Source organism: Urocampus carinirostris, chromosome 9, assembly GCF_059441175.1.
Source record: "Urocampus carinirostris isolate Australia breed hairy pipefish chromosome 9, RoL_Ucar_1.0, whole genome shotgun sequence".
Classification (NCBI taxonomy): domain Eukaryota; kingdom Metazoa; phylum Chordata; class Actinopteri; order Syngnathiformes; family Syngnathidae; genus Urocampus; species Urocampus carinirostris.
In genome coordinates, this window is record NC_142357.1 from 37,447,215 (window position 1) to 37,469,856 (window position 22,642).

General features: G+C 38.3%; 1 protein-coding gene across 2 annotated transcripts in view; it reads left to right on the plus strand.

Moving 5' to 3' along the window:
- trpc7b (transient receptor potential cation channel, subfamily C, member 7b) overlaps window positions 1-18,921 on the plus strand; it is a 93,120-nt gene extending 74,199 nt beyond the window's left edge. For both annotated transcript variants that reach the window (XM_088343675.1, XM_088343676.1), the window contains exons 8-12: window positions 3,428-3,623; window positions 6,737-6,958; window positions 9,783-9,869; window positions 11,722-11,797; window positions 13,462-18,921. In XM_088343675.1, coding sequence (XP_088199801.1) covers window positions 3,428-3,623; window positions 6,737-6,958; window positions 9,783-9,869; window positions 11,722-11,797; window positions 13,462-13,601 — 721 coding nt within the window. In that variant the 3' untranslated portion in view covers window positions 13,602-18,921. The remainder of the gene's footprint in view (window positions 1-3,427; window positions 3,624-6,736; window positions 6,959-9,782; window positions 9,870-11,721; window positions 11,798-13,461) is intronic.
- The last annotated feature ends 3,721 nt before the right edge of the window (window positions 18,922-22,642 follow it).

The window sequence follows — 22,642 nt, forward strand, 5'->3', positions numbered from 1 at the left end:
AAAAGCATCTTGATTATCCTCTAAACTTTTGGAGAAACATTCTGTGGAGTGATGAGTACAAAAATTTACTTTTGTAAAGTTGTGCAGCCAGTTACATCTAGCATAAAAATGGCTCAGCGGTTGCCCCCCAAAAAATGATGCCAACAGTAAAGCATGGTGGATCCCGTGTGATAGTCTGAGGCTGCTTTGCTGTCTCAGGACCAGGACAACTTGCTGTTGTTGACAGAATCACAAATTCTGGTGTTTACCAGAATGTCCAGACATCAGGCCGTGCATTCAAACTCATTTTGTATTCCTTGGGCTGTCTCTGTATGTTATTAGAATTGGTTTGATCTGAAATTATTGTGAGTGATAAATATGCAAAAATACACAGAAATCAGGCAGGGGTGAATACTTTTTCATGGCACTGCAAAATGAAGGTTTTTTTTTCCATTGTCATCATGTTCTTGCTTCTCCCTTTAGCATCACTGCACGTCTTGGGACAAATAACATTTAAATACAAGCAAAAGTTACAGATTTTTCTCTTAGAATATTTTGTTGCTTTAATCTTCTACTTGATTTAAGAATAGTTCTGATTTTCATTTGGTTACAACCATGCAATTAAGCAAAGGTCGCCTTTCCTTGCTTTAATGGACTCCTTTTATATATCCAAAATGTAAACGGTCTATTGATTTAAGAGTAGCTGGCAAAAGTTGACCAACAATAAATGGTTTGGAGCTACTCGGAATGTATTTTGTACATGACTAAGAAAAAACGCATCAAATTATTCCAATGATCTCTGCATTTATTGAAGTTTCCCACCGCTTTCTTATGAAAATACGGTCCCACATATATTGATGAAAAATGTACAAATGCATGCAGTCTTTTTTTTTAAAAATGCAGCAAACAAGAAAAGTCTGAGCCTGTCCTGAAACTTTTTCCCCTCCTCTTGTGCCTTCATCTGGCTCTCTCTGCGCCATTAAAAGTGTGTCTTTGAAGCGAGTGGATTTTGGGAGACACCCACAGAGCCTTACGGGGAAGCTGACAGATCTGCTGGCCTTTGCCGCTACCTGCCTGCAGCTACTCAACCGGCCGGCGCACTCCTCCCCGCTGAGCCAGCCTTTAGTTTGTTTTGCACCACTCCTCAGAAAACTATGACCAAAAAAATATAAATGGTGGACCCCAGGATATGTCATGAATCTGTTCTGTCGTAAAGTGAAATTACTGTATGGCGGGGTATACAAACTTTTGCTAATTAGCTAGTGTTCCAAACCCCAGGTAACCCGAATAAAAAACAGGACATTCACAACATATTATATAATTAGTTCTGGTTATGTGTACTATACGTCTAAAGGGTTAAAGAACAGTAGAAAAATAACTGTATGAAAATGAAAAATGACATTTTATTCACAGTTTGTGTGATGTGACTTGAGCTGGAACAATGGAGTAGTGGGTGGATGCACTGTGGGGGGTGGGGGTCTGCGGATTATAATTAGAGCTGATTGTGAAATTGACCTGAGAAGAATGTGTTGCTCAGATGGACTCTTTATTCCTAATAATCGATCATTTGTTATGGCCATATTCTCTAGCAATGATAACAATGCATGTCCATCTTTATTATCTCAACCTTCGTTTCCATTGAATATGAATGTTATGTAATATTTAATTATGACAGAAATTGTAATAAAACTTAAGATATGTTTATATTTCCTTTTATACTGCCAAATGTTTTTTATATTTTAACGGTTCTTACGTTTTTAGTTCTATTTGTCCTTTTTATTGTATTGTTTTCGTCTTGGCATTATTGGGCTTCCATACATTTCCAAGGTCATTAACTTTTGCTTCTACCTTCAGCATCACTGCAAGTCTTGGATCATATTGCCAAACAAATTCTAGTTTTTTCCATGAGATTTAGTACTAAGTAGAGAGAGATAGAAAGGTAGCATTGCTGGAAGAAGTTCAGCAAAAAACATCTTGGTATCTTCATAGTGCCATGGCACAAACTAATAGTAATCAGTATCTTGGGTGATGGCGACAAATGGCTGACAGTCATCTTAGAGACATATGAGACGAACCTATATGCACAAACATTGCAAATTTTGAGTACGTGAAAGAATTTATCATTGTCAAATATACATCAATCCATCCATTATCTGCCCCGCTTATCCTCAATAGGGTCGCAGGGGTGCTGGAGCCCATCTCAGCTACCCTCGGGCTGTGGGCAGGGGACACCCTGAACTGATTGCCAGACAGTTGCAGGGCACACAGAGACGAACAACTCATTTGCTCATTCACACCTCGGGACAATTCGAACCGGCCAATTAACCTGACATGCATGTTTTTGGAATGTGGGAGGAGACCGGAGTGCCCGCAGGAGACTCACATAGGCACGGGGAGAACATGCAAACTCCACACGGGGAGGCTGCGCGCTAACCACCCAGCCGCCGTGTCTTATAGTGAGGAAAAATATCTTAATGAGCGGCAGAAAAACATTGCATTCCACGTTGTAACGTGAAAATATCATAATAGGAATGCTGTAACCAAGGGTCTACTATGTATTTAAAATATAGTTTAAAAAGCCTCTTCTCCCCACCCAACATCCCATAATGGGTTATACATACAATTCATCACATCCACTACACAGCATCATCTCCAAACAAAAGAGCAGCTTTAGCGACAGACTGCTGTCACAGTCTTGTTCCACGGACAGACTGAGGAGATAATTTCTTCCTCATGCCATAAGGCTCTTTAACTCCACCCGGGGGAGTAAAAGCCCACATTAAACCACACCCCCACATTGCATATTACCCTATTTTTATTACAGTGTGTATTTAATGTAGCACTATCTAAATACTCTATATCAACACGTTACATTGGGTATTTATGTATCATATTCCTTTTACTTTATTATTGTTTTATTTTCAACACAAGGATACTGCTTCAAGTTTGAATTTCGCAACGGGGATGAATAAAGTATCTATCTATTTATACACAAGATTATGTAAAAATATGGCAAAGCACCATTCAACTATGTGAGGAAAGGGAACCGGAGAGCAAGGAATTACTGTCATCAGAACGATAGAAGATAAAAGCATGCGTCAGCACCCCATTTTTCTTTTTCCTAATATGTGGAAAAATGTTTTCTGAATTTCTACACATTAACATAGTTATAAGAAGCTATTGTTCAGACTCACAACTCTTCTGGGTGGGAAATTTGTATAGAAGCATGCCCCTGATACAAACATTTAATTTTTACCTCCAAAAGGTCTCCCATACCACCATCAAAGTTTTTAATAAAATATTTTATGTGTTTCCATATCTGGGTCGTACAGGTTTAATTGTGGCTGTTCAAGTCTTTTCTGCATAAAACAAAAACCTATTATCTCAAAAAGAAAAAAACAACAAATGAATTGATACCCTCTTGCTGTTTCCCTTTTTGTCTCGCCAGAGTGGAGGAGAGTTTCAAGACACTGTTTTGGTCGATCTTCGGTCTTTCAGAAGTGATCTCGGTGGTGCTGAAGTACGACCACAAGTTCATCGAGAACATCGGTTACGTTCTCTACGGCGTCTACAACGTCACCATGGTGGTCGTCCTCCTCAACATGCTCATCGCCATGATCAACAGCTCCTATCAGGAGATCGAGGTATAACCGTATGCATTATCTATTTTTTTTTTTTTTGAAGGACTTAAATCGCAATCAAGGACAAGGATTTGGTGCTTAGTTAACCACATTTTGCTTGCTCGTAGCTTTTTTATGTAGACATAGCACAAAGCAGCATCAACAAATGATTAACAAAAATAAATACTGATAGAGCAGTTTCATTTTGTTTTTGCTTTTTGAGTGGCATTTTGATGTTAAAATATTTGAATAAAATGAAGAAAACGTAATCTCATATTAAAAGTAGTAGATTGTTGGGCTTATATTTGTAGTAAATAATACAAGTGATGCTTTATAATTTTAAAATATTAAGATATAAAAATAAAGAAACCAGACTTAAAAGAAAAAAGTAGACTATTTTTGTTGCTTTTTTTCTTTTAAATATTAGTGTAGGGATTTTTCTAGCAATAATTTTGAAAATCATTTGGATTGAAACAAATTATTCTTTCCTGTAATCGGTAAACAAATTTGACTCTAGGTGTTGCTTGTGCTCCGCCATAAATCTTTTTTTTCTCTGAAAGATGCTAGAATTCCTACACTGATAAAGGAAAAAAAAATGCGTTATTGCTTTGAGTTCTGATATGAATTACTAATTCCAAGAAAATTGATTCAATGAACCAGGCCGTTCACACACAGTTTATTAACATAAAAATCAATGATAGAAAAAGGCGCCAGAGATTATGGGAGTTTTCGACCGCTGAAAGTCTTGAAAGTACTTGCACAAAAAGATAGTTTCTGCTATAATGCTAGTCACTTTGGGGTAATTCTCTTGTACAGAAAAAAACGCTAATTCCCAAGAACCAGCTAACATAGATTTAACTCTATAGCAGTCACCTTATTTGCGTTGTGGAGAGATTTGGTCTCATGCTGCAGATGGCCGCAATGTTTGGCCTGAACTCCAGGGCGCAGAGCAGGCCCGCGCAATGCTGCCAACTTGCGATGAGTCAATCAGGTGGGAGAAAAAGAGAAAGACTATTGCTCAGCCAATTCTTTTTATATGGACCAGTAACGCTCGACCAGATCATGCCTCCATGGAAGTGGTCTCAAATATCTGATACTCTCAGTACCGGGTGACGGTGCTTGAAATAGCTAAACTTGTTGGAAAGCCCAAGATGTGAGAAATTTGCGTAATGTTCTGTACTTGAGAATGTCACTCCAATCGACATAATTATATATGGTGAGAACATGTTTTATCAATACATTGCCTTGGATGTTTTAATAACATTCACAACTTCATGTGATCAGATATCATTATGGTACATGGTGAATTAGTACGACCGGTAACTGTCCAAAAGTGGACGCCGTCGTTCCATCCATTCCAAAGTGAGTTATTTGAAACAAAGAAGGTGCACCTAATTTTTGTGCTGGGCTTATTTGCTCTACATTAGTATTCTAAGTAGAGATAAGATCGGGCCTAAAAAAATCCAGCCCATAAATGCCCAAACCCGACAAATTAATTTGATTTGAGTGACTGAGCCTCTTAAAAACCTGAATTTTCACATTTTATTTGTGGGGACGAGAGGTGATTTTGGCCGTCGCCGACAACAAAAAGCCCGGCACCGAGTTGCGGCACATGCTGGCTAACATGAAGATCTTGCAAGGGTGATTTTTGCCATCACCACAACAGACAGCCTGGTGCCGAGGCGGGCACTTTGACTCCGAAGTGCACAGCATGCACACTACCCTGAATGCCTCAAAAATGGGCTATTTGCCATTTCAGACCACAAACTGCAAAAATCAACCTTCCATAGTAGTCAGGGTAGCATACATAGTGTGCAGTTCTTCAGCGTAGCTGGATTTGAACCCACAAACTCAGGACTGTGCCACGGACGCGTTAACCACTGCGCTGCCGTGCCACTCCCATATTTGTGTGATCACCTCTATTACTTTGGTTCAGTCCGCTCACATGTGAAATAAAAAGACAGAAGTCTGAGTACGGACACTTTATCTTCTTGCAAGAAGGACACCGGTCGAATGTGTCTTAGTCACAGTTTTTTCCACATTTTTATGCAGTTCCAGTTGTCAAATACCCTACTGTAATATCTGTAAAAAAAAAAATCTTGTACATAATTGTGCTCTGAATAAGGATATTTATTTTATTAGATGAACTAAATATCCATCATCTCCAATCCCATATTGCTGCAAGATTTTTTTTCTGTCCTGGTGGCTCTTTTTTGCGGTTATTTCCACCTAAGATGTATTGCACTTTAACAGCCACAATCCATTATCCCCAATTTCATACCCCCAACAGAATGAGGAACATCTTCCCAAGAGCTCTTACGACCCTGTAAACCCATCTATAGCTCTAGAGCATCCATTTGCACAATGCATTGTACAACTGCCACTTTGGATATGCACATATTATACAGTATATCATTGGTATAAGTTTTTTGCTCTTATATTATAGCACAGGGGTGTCAAACTCATTTTAACTCTGGGGCCACACGATAGAACAAACATTCTCTCGGGGGCCGGACTAGTAGATTAAAGAGAAAGAAAAAGAGAGATAAAGAAATAAGAGAAAGATGGAGTGTAAAGGAGAGAGGGTGGGACAAAGAAATAATTTTTTTTAATGCATTTTACTTGCCTTTGCACAATTATTTTAAACTGTTGTATAATGACAATAAAGACCATTCTTTTATTCATATTGCTGCAAGATGGGACTGACAGAAAGCACTTTTGTCAAGAGGCGTGTTGTTTTAGCCCACCTTAAATGAAATGCACAGTTGTGGCCAAGATCCATTATCCTCAGTCGACTATTGCTGCGAGTGGAGACCAGGAGAACGAGTAAAAATTGGGGCTGGGCTACTTTGTGGATTTCTTCATATCTTAATAATTCTGGTCACGGTTAACCATGATAATGTTGGTAAACAATCTGTATTGGTCTCCAAGAGCAGGATTATATCAGTTATTAGTATCGGTAGAAACAGTTGTCATGCATCCCTAGGACGGCTGTTGAAAAGTCCTTGAGAGATCAGCGCCTTGGTACTCGTGAGCCACTTGGGAACACACTGCACCTGTTGACCCTTTTGAGCCTTTCTCTCCAAGCTCAGCGTTTTTTCTTCCTTTCACCTTTAATGCAAAACTGTCATCTACAGGAGGACGCCGACGTGGAGTGGAAATTCGCCCGGGCCAAGCTGTGGCTGTCCTATTTCGACGAGGGTCGCACCTTGCCTGCCCCCTTCAACCTGGTTCCGAGTCCTAAGTCCTTCTACTATTTGGTGCTTCGGATCAAGTCGGGTCTGTTGGGGATCTGCAAAGCGGGCGCACACCAGCGCGGCAACGAGTTGGAGCTCGGCATGCTCAACTCTCAGGGCAAGGTGAGGATCGCTGAAGGAAACTAAATCCGAGAGTACCGTATTTTCAGGACTATAAAGCGCACCTGATTATCTTCAAAATATATTCATTTGTGAGTTATTCGTTTGATGAATAAAGTGCACCGGACTATAAGGCGCATGAAACTTAAACTACAGTAAGAGCGAGGGTTGCATGAAAAAAAAACGATCAGGGAAAAAAAAAAATTATATCATAGAACATAACTATTAAGAATGATTATGAATTTCTGTTCTTTTTGACCATATTTCCAGCTTTTTTAGGTGCTTCATTTCAAACAACCCCAAAAAATTATCAGTAGATGTTATAGAACAGATGCTCTTCAAAACTTGGGCATTGTGTAAAATAAAACTAAGAAAAATCCAATTTCATCCTAAAAAGTTGTCCATTTGTTTTAAACAACTCCCAAAAATGTGTTCCAATTTTTGTTTGCGGTTTAAGGTTGATTCCTATTTTACAAAATTGTTTTTCAAATGTTATGGATTGATTTAGGGCAGCACGGCGGTGCTGTGGTTAGCACATGTGCGGCACAGTTCTGAGGTCATGAGATCGAACCTCCCTGTGTGGAGTTTGCATGTTCTCCCCGTGCTTGCGTGGGTTTCCTACGGGCACTCCGGTTTCCAAAAACATCCAGTTCAGGTTTGTCCCCTGCCCGGAGGTAGCTGGGATCGGCTACAGCACCTCCACGACCCTTTTGAGGATAAGCGGTGCAGATGATGGATGTATGGATGTATTGATTTAACTAATTTATAGAACCACTTGTTTCAGAGAAAATTATGCTCCAGGGCCTCGTGCAAATAATGAGCAGGTAGAGAGGAGACATAGCCAAGTTGTGCTACTACTTCTTAAAAAATGTATAATATATATATATATATATATATATATATATATATAAAACTTTATCCTAATGAGAAACAAAAATACTTTCCAACAAACCAAATGCTCCGGTGCCTCGCACACATGATCAAGAATTAATGAAGGGACAAGATCAAATTTTGGTACTACTTTTCTAGAAAATCCAAATCTATTCTAACAAGGAACATACATTGTTTGAGTCTTGCTAACAAGCCAAGTTCTCTGGTGCCTCACACACATCATCATGAAGTAGAAAGGAGACGCAACCATGTTGCTCTACTAACCATACAAAATAAAAATATGTTCTATTAAAGAACATAAATGCGTGGGATCTTTCTAACGAGTCAAGTTCTCCAATGCCTCCCGCACATTATAAAGAGATTTTGAGAGGAGAAACAACCCAAGTTTATAAAATGAAAAAAAGAAATCTAATTAGTAGCATAAACGCTTGAGTCTTTCTGAGAAGCCAAGCTCTTCAACGCCACGTGCACATTATGAAAGGTAGAGAGGAGAAACGACCAAGTTGTGGCACTACTTGTATAAAAAATATGTTTCTAATTAGGACAAACATGTTGTATTGTAAAATACAGTCATATTGTAAATATTAAAAATTGTTGTGACTCGAAGTGACTAATTATAGGAGCATTTTCTTCTATCGGAACGATTACTGCGAAGTTATATTTGTTATCGGCTCGATAATTGTTTTGTGTGTAAGGATATCATAGCAATGCTCTCCGGTTTAGCTCAGCTGCTAATATTGTTAATTGCTATTATTTATTTCCTTCAAGGAAATAAATATCTATTGTGACTTAAGCATCATATAAGTTGGAAAGTGCAATCAATTTAAACTGCAGCCAAAACAAAACAATTTTCGAATGCTATCGTGATTTCCTCAAATGTCAAATCCTCCCACAAATATCGAGGTAATTGAGCAAAGAAACGTCATTTTTTGCGTTCCTCAGCGCCAGGGAAGGTCTCCGGCATAAAATGCAAACAGGCCGTGCAACGGGGAATCAATCCAATACCGTCAGAAGAAGCTTTTAGACAGCTTGTTAGAGAAACGTTCCGCTTCCACGGGTTCTACGGGCGTCTGCGCCGCCGACACTTTAAGGCACAAGTCAGTCGAGGTGCAGATAGACTTCCATTTTCTTCATCTCTCTTTCAGAGTTATTCAAATGGAACTTTGTTTAATCATGTCAGAAGAGAAACATATACATCAGTTATTTTCATTTCATTTTTGTAAGGTATTTAATCCATCTGTCCTCATTGGTCTGTGAGTATGCTGTTTTTAAGTACAGTGCTGTAAGAGAGTATTTGCACCCTTTCTGATTTCTGTGTTTTTTGCATATGTATCATTCACAAAGGTTTCAGATCATTAAACCAATTGTATTATCAGAGAGACATTGCAACGGAATACAAAATGCAGTTTGGAAATGTTGATTCCATTAAATAAGGCTCAAAATAAACATAAAAACCTATTTCCCTTTCTGGACAAATTTAGACATGTTACCTAGTGTTCTCTTTTATTGATGTTTACTATGTTTGTGTACAGTGACCCAATGCTAAATCTATTCCACCCTGGTCATCCTGGAAGGGGGATTATTACCACTTATGAGGCCCCTTCTCGAGGTTTCTTTTTTCCTCATGCTGAAGTTTTGAGTTTTTCCTTGCCTGCATGTTGGTTTAAGATCAGGCGCAATTTTAATCCTGTGCAGTCCTTTGAGACGATGTTGTGATTAAAGGCTATACAAATAAATGTGAAACGGTAATTGCCCCTAGAATCTATTACCGGTTGGTCCCCTTTGGTAATAAACGTTTACCATAATTGGTAGAAAAAGCTTTCACAGTGCTGTGAAGGAATTTTGCCCTCTCTTCTTTGCAAAATTGTTATGTTGTGGAAAGCAATTTATTTTTATTTTTTTGTTAACATTTCTTTCTTGTTTGCACCTGCACCAGGCAGAACATTTCAGGTCTTACCAGCCGCCAGGAGAGGAGTTCCAGAATTTGTCCAGAAATTCCAGAAAACATCCCACCAGATATGAGGTGAGTGGGAAAGCTTAAGAAAAAAAAGATAACTGGTAGTGTTAAAGAACTCAACTGGAAACTCGTAATTACGGAACAGATAATGGCAAAAAAAGACATCTCATTTATTGGCCTGATAAATGGAGCCAAGCTGCGAAATCCCTATAACTATGAATGACAATTCTCATAGGTGCATGATAATTATTGGCTAGTTATCAAAGTGATAATGGCTGAATATAATATCAGTTATCGGCTCATGGAAAAAAAGACGATAATTAGGCTATAATATTCAGTCAGCAAATGCTACTTGATGGAAAGATTACAATACTTTATGTTCTAATATATTTTGATTTTCTGTAGAAGTGGAAGCACAACTTACTCGTGTTTTCTCTCTACATCTTCATAATGTTAGTGAGGCACTGGAGAGCTAGGCCAAGATAAGATTCTAAGCATTTATGTTCCTCATTAGAGTATAGTTTGATTTTCTATTGAAATACAACCACCCCATGAGCGTGTCTCTTCTTTACCTTTTTGTAATGTAAGCGAGGCACTTGAGAGCTTGGATTGTTGGATAGATTCTCTGCATTTATGTCACTCTTTAGAATATATTATTATGTTCTATTGAAGATGTAGTACAGATTGGTTGTGTCTCTTTTTTACATTTTGTCATGTAAGCGAGGCACTGGAAAGCTAGGCCAAGATAATATTCTAAGCATTTATGTTCCTCATTAGATTATAATTTAATTTTCTATTTAACTACAAGCACAACTTGGTCGTGTCTCCTCTCCACCTCTTCACAATCTGTGCGAGGCAGTGGAGAGCTCAATCAAGATCAGGATGTGCACAGGGTTTTGTGATTCTTTGGCTAGTACATACAATTATTTTTTGTTTTTAGAATGTTTTTTGGGGATCATATTTTATCTTTCATACATTATTTGCAGAAAATTGTTTTTTTCTCTTAATTTTCTCTTTTTTTTTTAGGATATTTATTTTTCATGTAATTAGCAAATATGCTCACATTAGGGTTTTTTTCTATATATATTTGCATCTTTCATTTCATTCAAATAATAACATTTTGTCAATTTTTAGCATGTTTTGTTTTAATTTATCTAATAATATCTTACCTCTTTTTTTATGAAAAGCAAACTTCATTTTTAAACTTTTATGTATTTATGTTCTATTATATTTTTGGTTTTGCTCATTTTATTTTTATTTTTTGTTGTTTTCAGATGTTTTATTTTTCTTACACTATTGACAGAAAATGTTGCTCTTCTGTATTTTTTCTTGTTTTAATTTTTTTTCCTGTTTGATCTTTCTTAGCTTATTGACAGAGAGTATATTCATTTATGGTATTTTTTTCTCATTTTTAGTTATGTTATCCTTTTACCTCTATGGGACATTTTTTTCTCAATTGAGCTTGCATTTCTCTAAATATTTTTCGTACCTTAATGGTATTAAAATGTATTCTTTTCATGATTATTTGTCCCCTATTTTGGTTTATTTTATCTTTCTTATTGTATTGGTCAGACATGTTGTTTATATTGTTATAAGATCTTTTATATTCCCTCATTGGCAGAAAAGTTTGCTATTTTGAGATAATGTTTTCCTTGTTTTGAGATATTTTTTCCATCTTTCCCAACCTTCTTGGTAGATGATAATCCCATTTCATTGTCAGAAAATGGAGCTCATTTTATATTTTTCTTTCTTGTTCAAAAAGCTATTTTCAAGCAAATAACGGCAGCTTATATTAAACAGAGAGGACATATCTGAGATCAATAGTCATCAGCTGAATTTTTCACGAGCAGCCGGTTTCGCGTGCAGATGTCCAAGTGTCCTCTCTTCCTCATTTTGTTGTCCTCGCTGTCCCCTGCAGAAAATCATGAAGCGACTCATTAAGCGCTACGTGCTCAAGGCCCAAGTGGATCGAGAGAGCGATGAAGTCAACGAGGGTAAACGACCAAGACGTCACTTAACGCCTGCTTGTTTCATACAGACCATTTCTTAATATGTTACTAGCATACAAAGTAGCTTGATTGGTATCATAATCTGACGATATATTTGGGCTTCATATTGATTTTTCAACTATGAGAAACAAAATCTACTTCAAAAAGAGCTCTTGTTAAGAGAGGGCAGACAGCATGAGCTTTAGGACCACCTTGTGTCAATGTCTGCACAACATCAGCTGTTATCCATGTATTCCAACGATACTGTACCACACTTGAATACACATTTATTTCAGAGAAATATTTTTAAGAGCGGGCAGAAGGCATGAGCTTTAGCACCATCTTGTGTCCATCTCTGCACGCAACTGACTGATATCTGTCTATTCCAATGACACCAATGTTTTTCCCCTGGCACATTTCAACCTCTATGCAGGGCTAACAAATACTAAATTATGTAGTTTACAATCCCAGTTTTTAGCGGATTACGAAATATGCATTTTCTTTGAAAACTAAGAGAAAAAAATCAATAGATGTTCATTTTACCCCTCTACATGGTGGTCTTAGCTTAAATAGAAAGGTTAGTTCAATTATTTTTCCAGTGCATCTTTGAACAAAGATTCTACCTACAGGAATCCATAAAAAATGCACTTTTTTTTCTAAATTATAACATTGTCTAAGAAGCACTTCCAACCTAAAAATAGTACCGGTAGTCTTCAATCATACTAAAAAGTGTCAGAATCTGAACTTTTTTATTCATTCTGTAATAAGATGTTTTATATTTGGCAATAGTTTTGAGAGAGGGCCGAATGCATGAGCTTTAGCACCACCTCAAGAAGTCTAACGCACGCGCGAGTCTGAGGGCACGAACGAAACCCGACGGCGCAATGAAAGTGAGGGGCCGGCGCGCGCCGGCCCGCGGTGGGATCCCGGCTCTACGGGGTGGCAGACTAAACCGGGCGGATCATGTCCATTTAGGCACAAAAATGGTTGTGACTCATGTATTTTAAAAACATTGTATCACACCGAAAGACCAAACGAGCTATTTTTGATAGAGGTCGGAATGCATTAGCACCCCCGTGTGTCCATCTCTGCACACAACGCTGTCATCCATGTATTCCGAGAACATCGTATCATAATGCAAAGAGATTTCTTTATTCAAATATATCAGGTGGTCCTTTTTGTATTTTAACAACACTGTATCGCACTGAAAGACATTTCTTTACTCAAAAGAAGCCATTTTTGAGAGAGGTCGGAGAGCATGAGCTTTAGCACCACCTTTTGTCCATCTCTGCACTCAATCAGCTTTTCTCATTTATTCTAACGACATTGTATCACCCAGAAAGATATTTCCCTAATCAAAAAAGTGATTATTTAAAGAGAGCAGGAGGCATGAGCTTTAGCACCTCCTCATGTCCATTTCTGCACTCCATTGGCTTTTAGCAATGTATTTCAACAACACTGTGACACATGGAAAGTCAAAAAGAGCCATTTTTTGAGGAGGGCAGAACACATGAGCTATAGCACTGCCTCATGTTTATCTCTGCATGCTACTGGCTGTCATGCATCCCAACAATACTGTATCACACTGAAATGCATTTTTTCACAGCATTGGAAAGCCAACGCAGGGAAAACTAATAAACTACTAATTCAATATTGCAATCTCTTCACAGGTGAGCTGAAGGAAATCAAGCAGGATATTTCCAGCCTCCGCTACGAGCTCCTGGAGGAAAAATCGGAAGCCGCCGGCGAGCTTTCGTTGCTTATTCAGCAACTGGGCAACAAATTTGGCCAGAACACCATGAGGCACTGACGGGACTGGAAAGGACGGTTAGAAAACGGGGCTTCCGGTTGGTGGAACGGAGGACTGGAAAACGGGAAGCAGGATGTTTGGGGAGGACGAAAAAAAGCAAACAAAACATTGCGAAAACAAATATGACTCTCGGGTGAATAACATCTCCTTTGTAAATGAGAGATGACAATAAATGATAAAACAGAGGAAACGACCCCCAAAACATCTTGATTCACTCTGCAAAGGCTTGTCAAGGGACGACACGGCCTTTTATACGGCAGGCAGTCTAATTAATTCATCCGCTTTTCGATTTTGCGACGAGGGAAAATTCACTGTCCTAGAAATAGATTTGATTAGCGCTCTCGGTTGCAATCACTTCGCTAAAAAAGATGACCTTCAAACGCAATGATAACAAAATAAGTTAAGCAGGGTACAAACACGCCAACTTTAAAAATCGTGACGATTTTTAATAGGGGTGCACAATAACCGATAACATTTTTCTTCTGGAGACGGATATCGTTTATGTTTTTGAGAGGAAATGTAGCTTCCGATCTTTTTGTCTCTGCTAACCACTCCAACATTAGCAAAATACAACATTTTGAAATGAGCCAAACGGCAGTCGCGAGAGCGAATATGTAGCTTACCGTTTGTTGTTATGCTAACCATTTGACCACTGTTTGAATATAACGTTTTGAAACGGGCCAACGTGAAAATGTAGGTTACGATATTTTCGTTATGCTAACCACTCAACCACCGTGTCAAATATGACTTTTTCAAATGGGCCAATTGATGAGGGCGAATACCTAGCTTACCATATTTATGTTATGCTAACTACTCGAACACTGTGTCCAATGTAACGTTTTTAAAACGAGACGCACACAAATATGAAGCTTCCGATATTTTCAGTGTGCTAACCACTCGAACGCCACATCAAATATAACGTTTTAAAAATCGGCCAAACCAGAGTATTGGGTTTCTACCTTTTTTGTTATGATAACCACTCGACCATCGCTCAAACTTACAAACGGGCCCATCGCCAATCGTTGACAGCGAATTTGTAGCTTACAATCGTTTATTATGCTTGACCACAATGTGAAATATAACATTTTGAAGCGATAAACACAAATATTAAGGAATCTTTTCGTTATGCTAACTACTCGACCACCCTGTGAATATAACATTTTTAAAATGTAGCTTACGATCTTTTCTTTATGCAAACCATTTGACCAACATGTAAAAATTGTCCAAACCCGAATATGAAACTTCCAGACTTTTTCTTATAATAAACACAGAATATCACGTTTTTTAATGGGCCAATGCGAAAATGTAGCTTACAATAGTTTTCGTTATGCTAACTACTCAAACACAGTGAAAAATAGTTTTGGAACGGGCCAAACACCAGACAGTAAGAGTGAATATGTAGCTTTTGGTCTTCTTCTCATGCTAACCGCCCGTTCACCATGCAAAATCTAACATTTTGAAACTGGCCGACGCGAAAAAGTAGCGTACGATCTTTTCGTTATGTTAACCAATCGACCACAGTGCTAAGTATAACATTTGAAATGGGCAAATTGTCGATCAGTGAGAGGAGAAATTTCGCCTACAATATTTTTGTTAAGCTCAACACTCGACCACCGTGTCAAACAAAACGTTTTGCAATGAGTCAACCCTGAATTTGAATTTTCTGAGCTTTTTGTTATGCTAGCCACTAGACCACATTGTCAAGTATAGCTTTTTGAAATGGTCCATACGTTAATATGAAGCTTTGAGATCTTCTTGTAATGCTAACCACTTAACCACTGTGTCAAAAATAACATTTGTAAATTTGGGCCAATTGCCGGTCGTTGAAAGCGGATATGTAGCTTCCGATCTTTTTGATATGCTAACCACTCAAGCATTGGTTAAATATCGCATTTTCAAATAAGGCTAATGTGAATATGTAGCCTCCGATCTTGCCCTTAGCTAACTGGTAAACTACATTGTCAAATATCATGTTTTTCAAACAGGCCAATGCAAAATAGTAGCTTATGATATTTTCCTTATGCTAACGAATTTAATATGATGCTTTGAAATGGGCCGAAGCGAAATTGTAGTTTACGATGTTTTCGTTATGCTAACTGCTCGACCCCTGTGTCAAATGTTACCTTTTGAAACGGGCCAATCGCCAGTCAGTGAAATTGAATATGTAGCTTCTGATCTTTTTGATATGCTAACCACTCAAGCATTGGCTAACTGCTAAACTACATTGTCAAATATCATGTTTTGAAACTGGCCAATGCAAGATAGTAGCTTATGATGTTTTTCTTATGCTAACGACTCGACCACCATTTAAATATCACTTTTTGAAATGGGCCAAAGCGAAATTGTTGCTCATGATCTTTTCGTTATGCTAACTACTCGAACCCTGTGTCAAATATAACCTATAGAAATGTCAGTCGGTGAAATTCTTCTGATCTTTTTGTTTTGCTAACCCCTAGACCACATTGTCAAATGTAACTTCTAGATTTGGTCAAAATATTAATATGAAGCTTAAGACCTTCTTGTAATGCTAACCACTCAACCACTGTGTCAAAAGTAACATTTGTAAATGGGCCAATCGCCAGTCGGGGAAAGCAAATTTGTTGCTTCCGATCTTTGTTATGTTAACCACTCAAACATTGGTAAAATATAGCATTTTGAAATGAGCCAATCGTGAATACGAAACCTCCGATCTTTGCGCTTAGCTAACCGTTAACCACATGGTCATTTATCATGTTTTGAAACAAACCCCGCAATATTGTAGCGTACGATATTTTGCTAACGCTAACGACTCGACCACCGTTTAAATATCACTATTTGAGACAAGCCAACACAAAATTGTAGCTTACGATCTTTTCGTGATGCTAACTGCTTGACCCCTGAGTCAAATATCACCTTTTTAAACTGGCCAATCGCGAGTCGGGAAGACCGAATGTAAAACGTACGACTTTTTTTATATGCTAACCGTACGATTATAACTTCAACGGCGTTATCTCTCGGCACACTTCGTATTCGTAGCAGTCGCTCATTGAAATGAAAAAAAACAAAACAAGATGACATAAATAGCATCACCTCTTAAAAAATGGGAATCGTTAAAGCCTCAGCTGCTAGCCTGACTTTGTTTTTATATTTTAGGATCTCATTTTAAAATCCCAACTGCTCCGGCAATATTCAGAGGAGCCATTAAACGCGAGAATATTACATCTCAATAACCAATCCGCTGTTTGCGACTTAATTTGTCCTTCTGTTGTTTACGTTTATTGTTTTTTTCCCAAAGCCTGAAATGCAAATAAGGATCGCACGGGGCTCGAGAAAAACGTTTATTTTTTTCTTATTTTGTTTGGCTGGACAGATGAGGTATCGGGTAATATTGAATGTTATCGAAGTTGTGTGGTGCAGTGATACCTCGGTACTCAAAGTACTCTAACTAATTGGTATTCGACCTAATTTTGAGGAAGTTTTGCTCTGGTATCGGAACAAAAATTCACAACTCAAACACAGCCAAATAGAGGTGTGGCCGAGTGAGACGAGCCGCCATTTTGGTTATTCTTCCATTCAAATAGCATAATTTCGAGATTGGCAGTCCGTTTTGTTTAGTTACACGTTTTGTTTGTATTTTTGATATTTATGGTTGGTAAGTTACACTATTTATGGGTATTTTGGGAAATTCGGAATGCTTAAGAACGTATGGAGTTAAAATGAAAAAAAGTATTTTAACTACTCCAATGACTGTATTCAAACAAATCGGTATTCAAACTAAAATTGAGGAAAATAGACACTCAAGCCTCGTCCGGAATCTCCTTCATAAGTAGGGCAGCATCTGTACATCTTATTTTCTATTTTGAGTATTTTGTAAAGTGTATGAACGTGTAATTCTTTTTCCGATTTTTGAACAATTTCAGTGTTCGACTCAAAACGGAATTTTGCTTCTGTACTGGATTGAACAATCTGAACTCGAACACAGCCGAACGGAGACGTGGCCGAGTGAGATGAGCAACCATTTTGACTACTCTCGCTGAGTCGGTTAGCATTATTCGGAGAGTCATTCCGGCGATCTGTTTCGTTCTATAGGTACAGGTTTTATTTATATTTTGCGTAGTTATGGTTGTTAAGCTCCACTTTTAATGCATATTTTGTGTATTTTGAAATGCAGAGAAAAATCAAACCCCGTTACTTTGTATGGGAAAAACATTGTTACCTTGTTATTCGAACAAAAATTTGGGAATTTTACCTTTGGTATCCAGATGAAAATAGCAACCCGAACACAATAATAATAATAATTAATAATAATTTCCTTTGTATTGTCATTCTTTGTAACAATGTACACAGAACGAAATGTCGATACACCTGACCCGTTGTAGCGAGTCGATGCAGCCGCAGCCAACAGAGGGCGCCGCCATTTTACCAATTAGGTATGTCTCGGCCGAGGCGCGAACCAGCGACCTCCCAGTCTTGTGGCTGAGTGAAATGAGTGGCCATCTTGGCTACTGTAGTCCGGTCCGCTAGCATTTCAAGTGAGATTGTAAATACGACAACACGTTTCTTTATTTATTTGTATTTTTTGGGGTATTTATGATTAAGTACCGTATTTTCTGGACTACAGGTCTCATTTTTTGCGATTTATACTCTGGTTTAACTTATATATGTTTTAAGCTTCTTATTTATGAATTTTTTGGGTTGCTGAGACTTATATACCGGAGCGACTTCGCAAAATACGGTAACTTAGTATTTTGTAGTTTATACAAACTTGTATTATAAAAAATCCCACAACTTTGTATGGGAAAATACAAGTGAGATGAGCTGCCATCTTGGCTATTCTAGCCGGTCGGCTAGCATTATTTCGAGAGGGATTGCAAGTCCGACGATTTAGTGCATTTCATTGACTTTTGTGCCGATAATAATGGATCCCAAGAAAGTAAGGGGAAGGAAACGGGGAGAAAAAATATCGAGTTGAATAGGAAATACCATGACTCTGTAAGGGAAAAACTGTTTCGGTTTTCGAGTAATTCGGTTTCCGAACACCGATCCTCTACAATAGGGTCGAGTACCTAAGTATCACTGTACGTCCATTTCAAGGAATATGAAATTCTGTTACATCTTCTCATTCAATGATGTGTTTCTCCATTATAGATCTGACCATTTACATACTTAGGCTTATTAAACTGTGTAATATTAAAGCGGCTTATGAAGAGGTAGAGTTACAAAAGACAAAACACAGCCTTTCATTTCTAAGCAAAGTGAAAATACTGTATTTTTTAATAACAAATATTCCAATTAAACCTTACAGTATATTGTCATATTTTTGCCTCCTTGAAATAAATAGTCCAAGGAAATGACTGCTCTCCCTTGTGGTTTGTATTTTAAAGGAGATATATTTTCACTCTTTTATCTTCTAAGTGTAAATGTGATGCCTGAAAAACCTCAAATCCCCGAAAGGATGGCTGGATAGATGAGTGGCTGTAGGAGACGGATGATGGATGGCTTTAAAATCGGGGTGTCAAACTCATTTTAGCTCGGGGGCCTCATGGTAGAAGAGACATGCTCACAGGGGCCAGACTAGTAAGTTAATGGCATAAAAAGTTGGAGGGCTCAGGGTCTTTTGGGGGGCTCATAATTAAATTATGATTCATGGATAAAAGAGTTGGTTCTAAAACGATTATTAAGGTATTAAGATCTTGTTGTGTTTCTCAACAAAACAACTATTGAATTAATTTCCACTGAAGTTTGTTTAACTTGTGGAAATAGATTCAAAAGTGACAAAAATGGCAGATGAACATTCATTAAAATGATCGTTTTCATGATTTAAACGCTTTTTGTTTTTATAGAATAGATCTAAATATTCTTTAAACTTCTGCAAAAACGACAGCGTGTTTGTGACTTATTTGAAGTAAAATAACAAGGGGTTGGGTTTCCTCAAGGTTCTCTGGTTGATAAATCGAAGTCAGGAAATGCAGTTGCAGTGGGTGCTTTGCAAGTGACACATGGCTTTGGGGACATCTAATGGACTTAATTAAAACTGCGAGGCATTGTGTGACACAATTCAGCTCTTTTTTTTCTTGTGCTTCTCTAAGCATTGTCTCGCATGCGACATAAAGTGATGTGGCAGACTAGGAGTTTGACACTTCTGCTTTAAGAGTAGCATGTTTCTCAACTGGTGGGTCGCGGGCCTTTTCCACAAAAATTCCTAAAAGGTATTGAATTCATTTGTCTAAAAATAAGGCATTATAATGTCAGAAATTCAATTTTCGAAAGTCTTGAGAATGTGAATACATTAATAAGATTTATATTTGTTCGAACTAAAAACATTTGGTCACATTTATCAATTTCTTTTTAATAACTCTCCTATGTAATGGTTTCTGACGGACCCAAACGCAGGAAACTCACAGTATTGTATTCAATCACAAAAATGCTTAATAAAGTAACAAACAAGCGATGAAAAACAAAAATAAAACTGTTTTAATCATGGAAGAATAAAACAAACCTCAGAAAGCAAGATGGACCGGAAAATGTGACGATGAAAGACCAGGGTGGAAATGAAAATCACCCGACCCTGAATGTAGTCCCAAAATGTCCTTATGTAGTGAGGCTAATTAGAGACAGGTGTTGGGTGATTGGACACACTAACCCAATTACAAATTAGGCGCCCTCTGGTGGACGTAGGCGTCCCAGACCCTAACAACCGATTTACATTGGTGGTAACATGACGTAACTATAATAACTATCAAAATGGTGATTTGGTTTTAGTCGGACCTTTCAGAGCAGACGCATGTCTCAGGTCTACTTACTATACACTTAGCAACGTTTAGTTTGGACCTTGACAAGTTGCTGTCCAACAAACGTTTTTTGCGGTGGCTAAAAGCTGTGCCAGGTAATGTGTTCAAGGCACGAAGTATTGTGTGCAAGAAATATTTGTGTTTTTGTCGATTTCAAAAGTTGAGAACCCATGCTTTAGAGCAGGGGTCAGGAACCTTTTTGGCACAAAGAGCCGTAAAAGCAAAAAAATGTTTCAAAAAGAAATTGAGAAAGCCACACCATATATTTTCAGACAAAATTCTACAAACTGCCAAACGCGCTCTGTAGACAAAAGCTTATTGTTCAGCACATCTTATTTCACCGTGTGTCATTTGATGATTTAATCAAATGTATGAAATGATAATAATGCCAAATCAATGTAAATGTGCCATTTAAAATTTGTCTTCCACCTTCAGTTAAGAGTGTTGAGGCAAATTTTTTCCGTAAAGTTTGTCCTTAATAACGGTTTCAAAACAATGTGCATGCAAAGTTATTTTGTAAAAATGTCACAAATGACTGCAAACGATAAGCATTTCGTCATATTCACTTTCGGTGTAGACTGCACTGAGCGAGAGAGGGAGAAGGAAGTGCCTTGCGCTGTGTGCAGGGATCCGCCCACCTATACTGTTCACCCAATCAATCAAAGTCTTTTGCCAGCGTTTTTATTTTTCAGTTTAAATTGTTTCTTATCGAACTACTGCATTAAGTTGCTTCGGCTTTATATGGACCAAAATAGGGATGAAATCACTTGACTTTGGAACGCCACAGAGAGATGTGCAATAGTTACATTTTATTTCGGAGCTATATGTACTCATGAAAAGAGCCATATATGGCTCCCGAGCCATAGGTTCCCTACCCCTGCTTTAGAGGATGGATGGATGGCTTTAGATGGATGGCTTTAGAGAACGGTTGCGTGGCTTAAGAAAAAGATGGCAAGAAGGATGAGAAGATGGCTCTAGAGGACAGTAGATAGCTTTAAAAGATAGATGGATGTATAGCTTTAGAAAATGGAGTAATTAGAGGATGGACACATGGTTTTGGATGGATGGATTAGATCACTGTGTCAATCAGGCGGCCCACGGGCCAGATCAGGCCCGCTAAGGGATTGAATCCGGCCCGCGAGACAGGACTCGGAGAAGCGCAAGAGAAAAAAGAGCTGCAGGTTGAATATGTCAACTTGATGTTGCCAAAGCCAGGTGCCTCGAACAAAGACACTGTACTTGTATTTCTTCCTCTCTCTCTCTCTCTCTCTCTCTTTTCCACCCTTTTTCTCCCACTCTCCGCCTCTGTCTCTTTCACTCTCTATGTCTCTCTTTTTCTCTTCCTTTGTTGCTCTTTGTCTCTTTCTCTCTCTCTGTGTTTTTAACTTCTTTTGCTCTAACTTCCTTTTTTCCTTTGCTCTCTTTTCTCCTTTTCTCTTTCTACCCTTTGTGCTTTCTTTTCTCTTTTCTCTCCTTCTGTCTTTCTATTTCTCTTTGGATTTCTTTCTTCCTCTCCCTTTCTTTCCCCCTCTCTCACGACTTCACTTTTCATCTCTTTTGTTTTCTCACGCTCTCTCCCTCTCTCCTTTTTTTTCTTTCCCGCCCTCTCTCCTTTGCCCTCCCTCTTTCTCTTATTTCTTGATCTCTCTTTTTCTTTCTCTTTAATGTACAAGTCCGGCCCCCGACAAAATGTTTGTTCTATCGTGTGGCCCCTGAGTTAAAATGAGTTTGACACCCCTGAATTAGATCATATAGAGCTGAATGATTGGCAATCACCAGACATATCATACATTTCAATGGGTATTGCTTGACAATTGATCAAATCATATTCTTCTCAATGTCCAACTTTGTTTAAATTGAATCCATAAACTATAAAGAGGTATTGCCACGTGGTCCTTTCTGAAGATCTTTGCTCTCCAGACCACGCAAACGTGATTTTTTTTTATGCCGCAATCGAGCACAATAACAAACCCAAATCAGAAAGATCTCCACAGCAATCAAGTGGACGAATTTTCCATTTCCTGTTCCTTCAACGTTCCCTTGTCAGATGCGAGTGTCGGCCTTCGGGGCTTTCCTTAATAATGTTCTCTGTCAACGTTGTTTGATTCCATCGCGGCCGCCGTTTGCTTTATTAGCTCCGCGTTTGTGTCCTTGTTGTGTATGTGCTTTCGTAAACTGGAGCGTGTAGTTTTGTACGTGCTTTTCAGACAACACACTCACCGACATCTTCTTTACTGGTGTAATTTGCCCCGGGGGCCCAAACAAGATCTT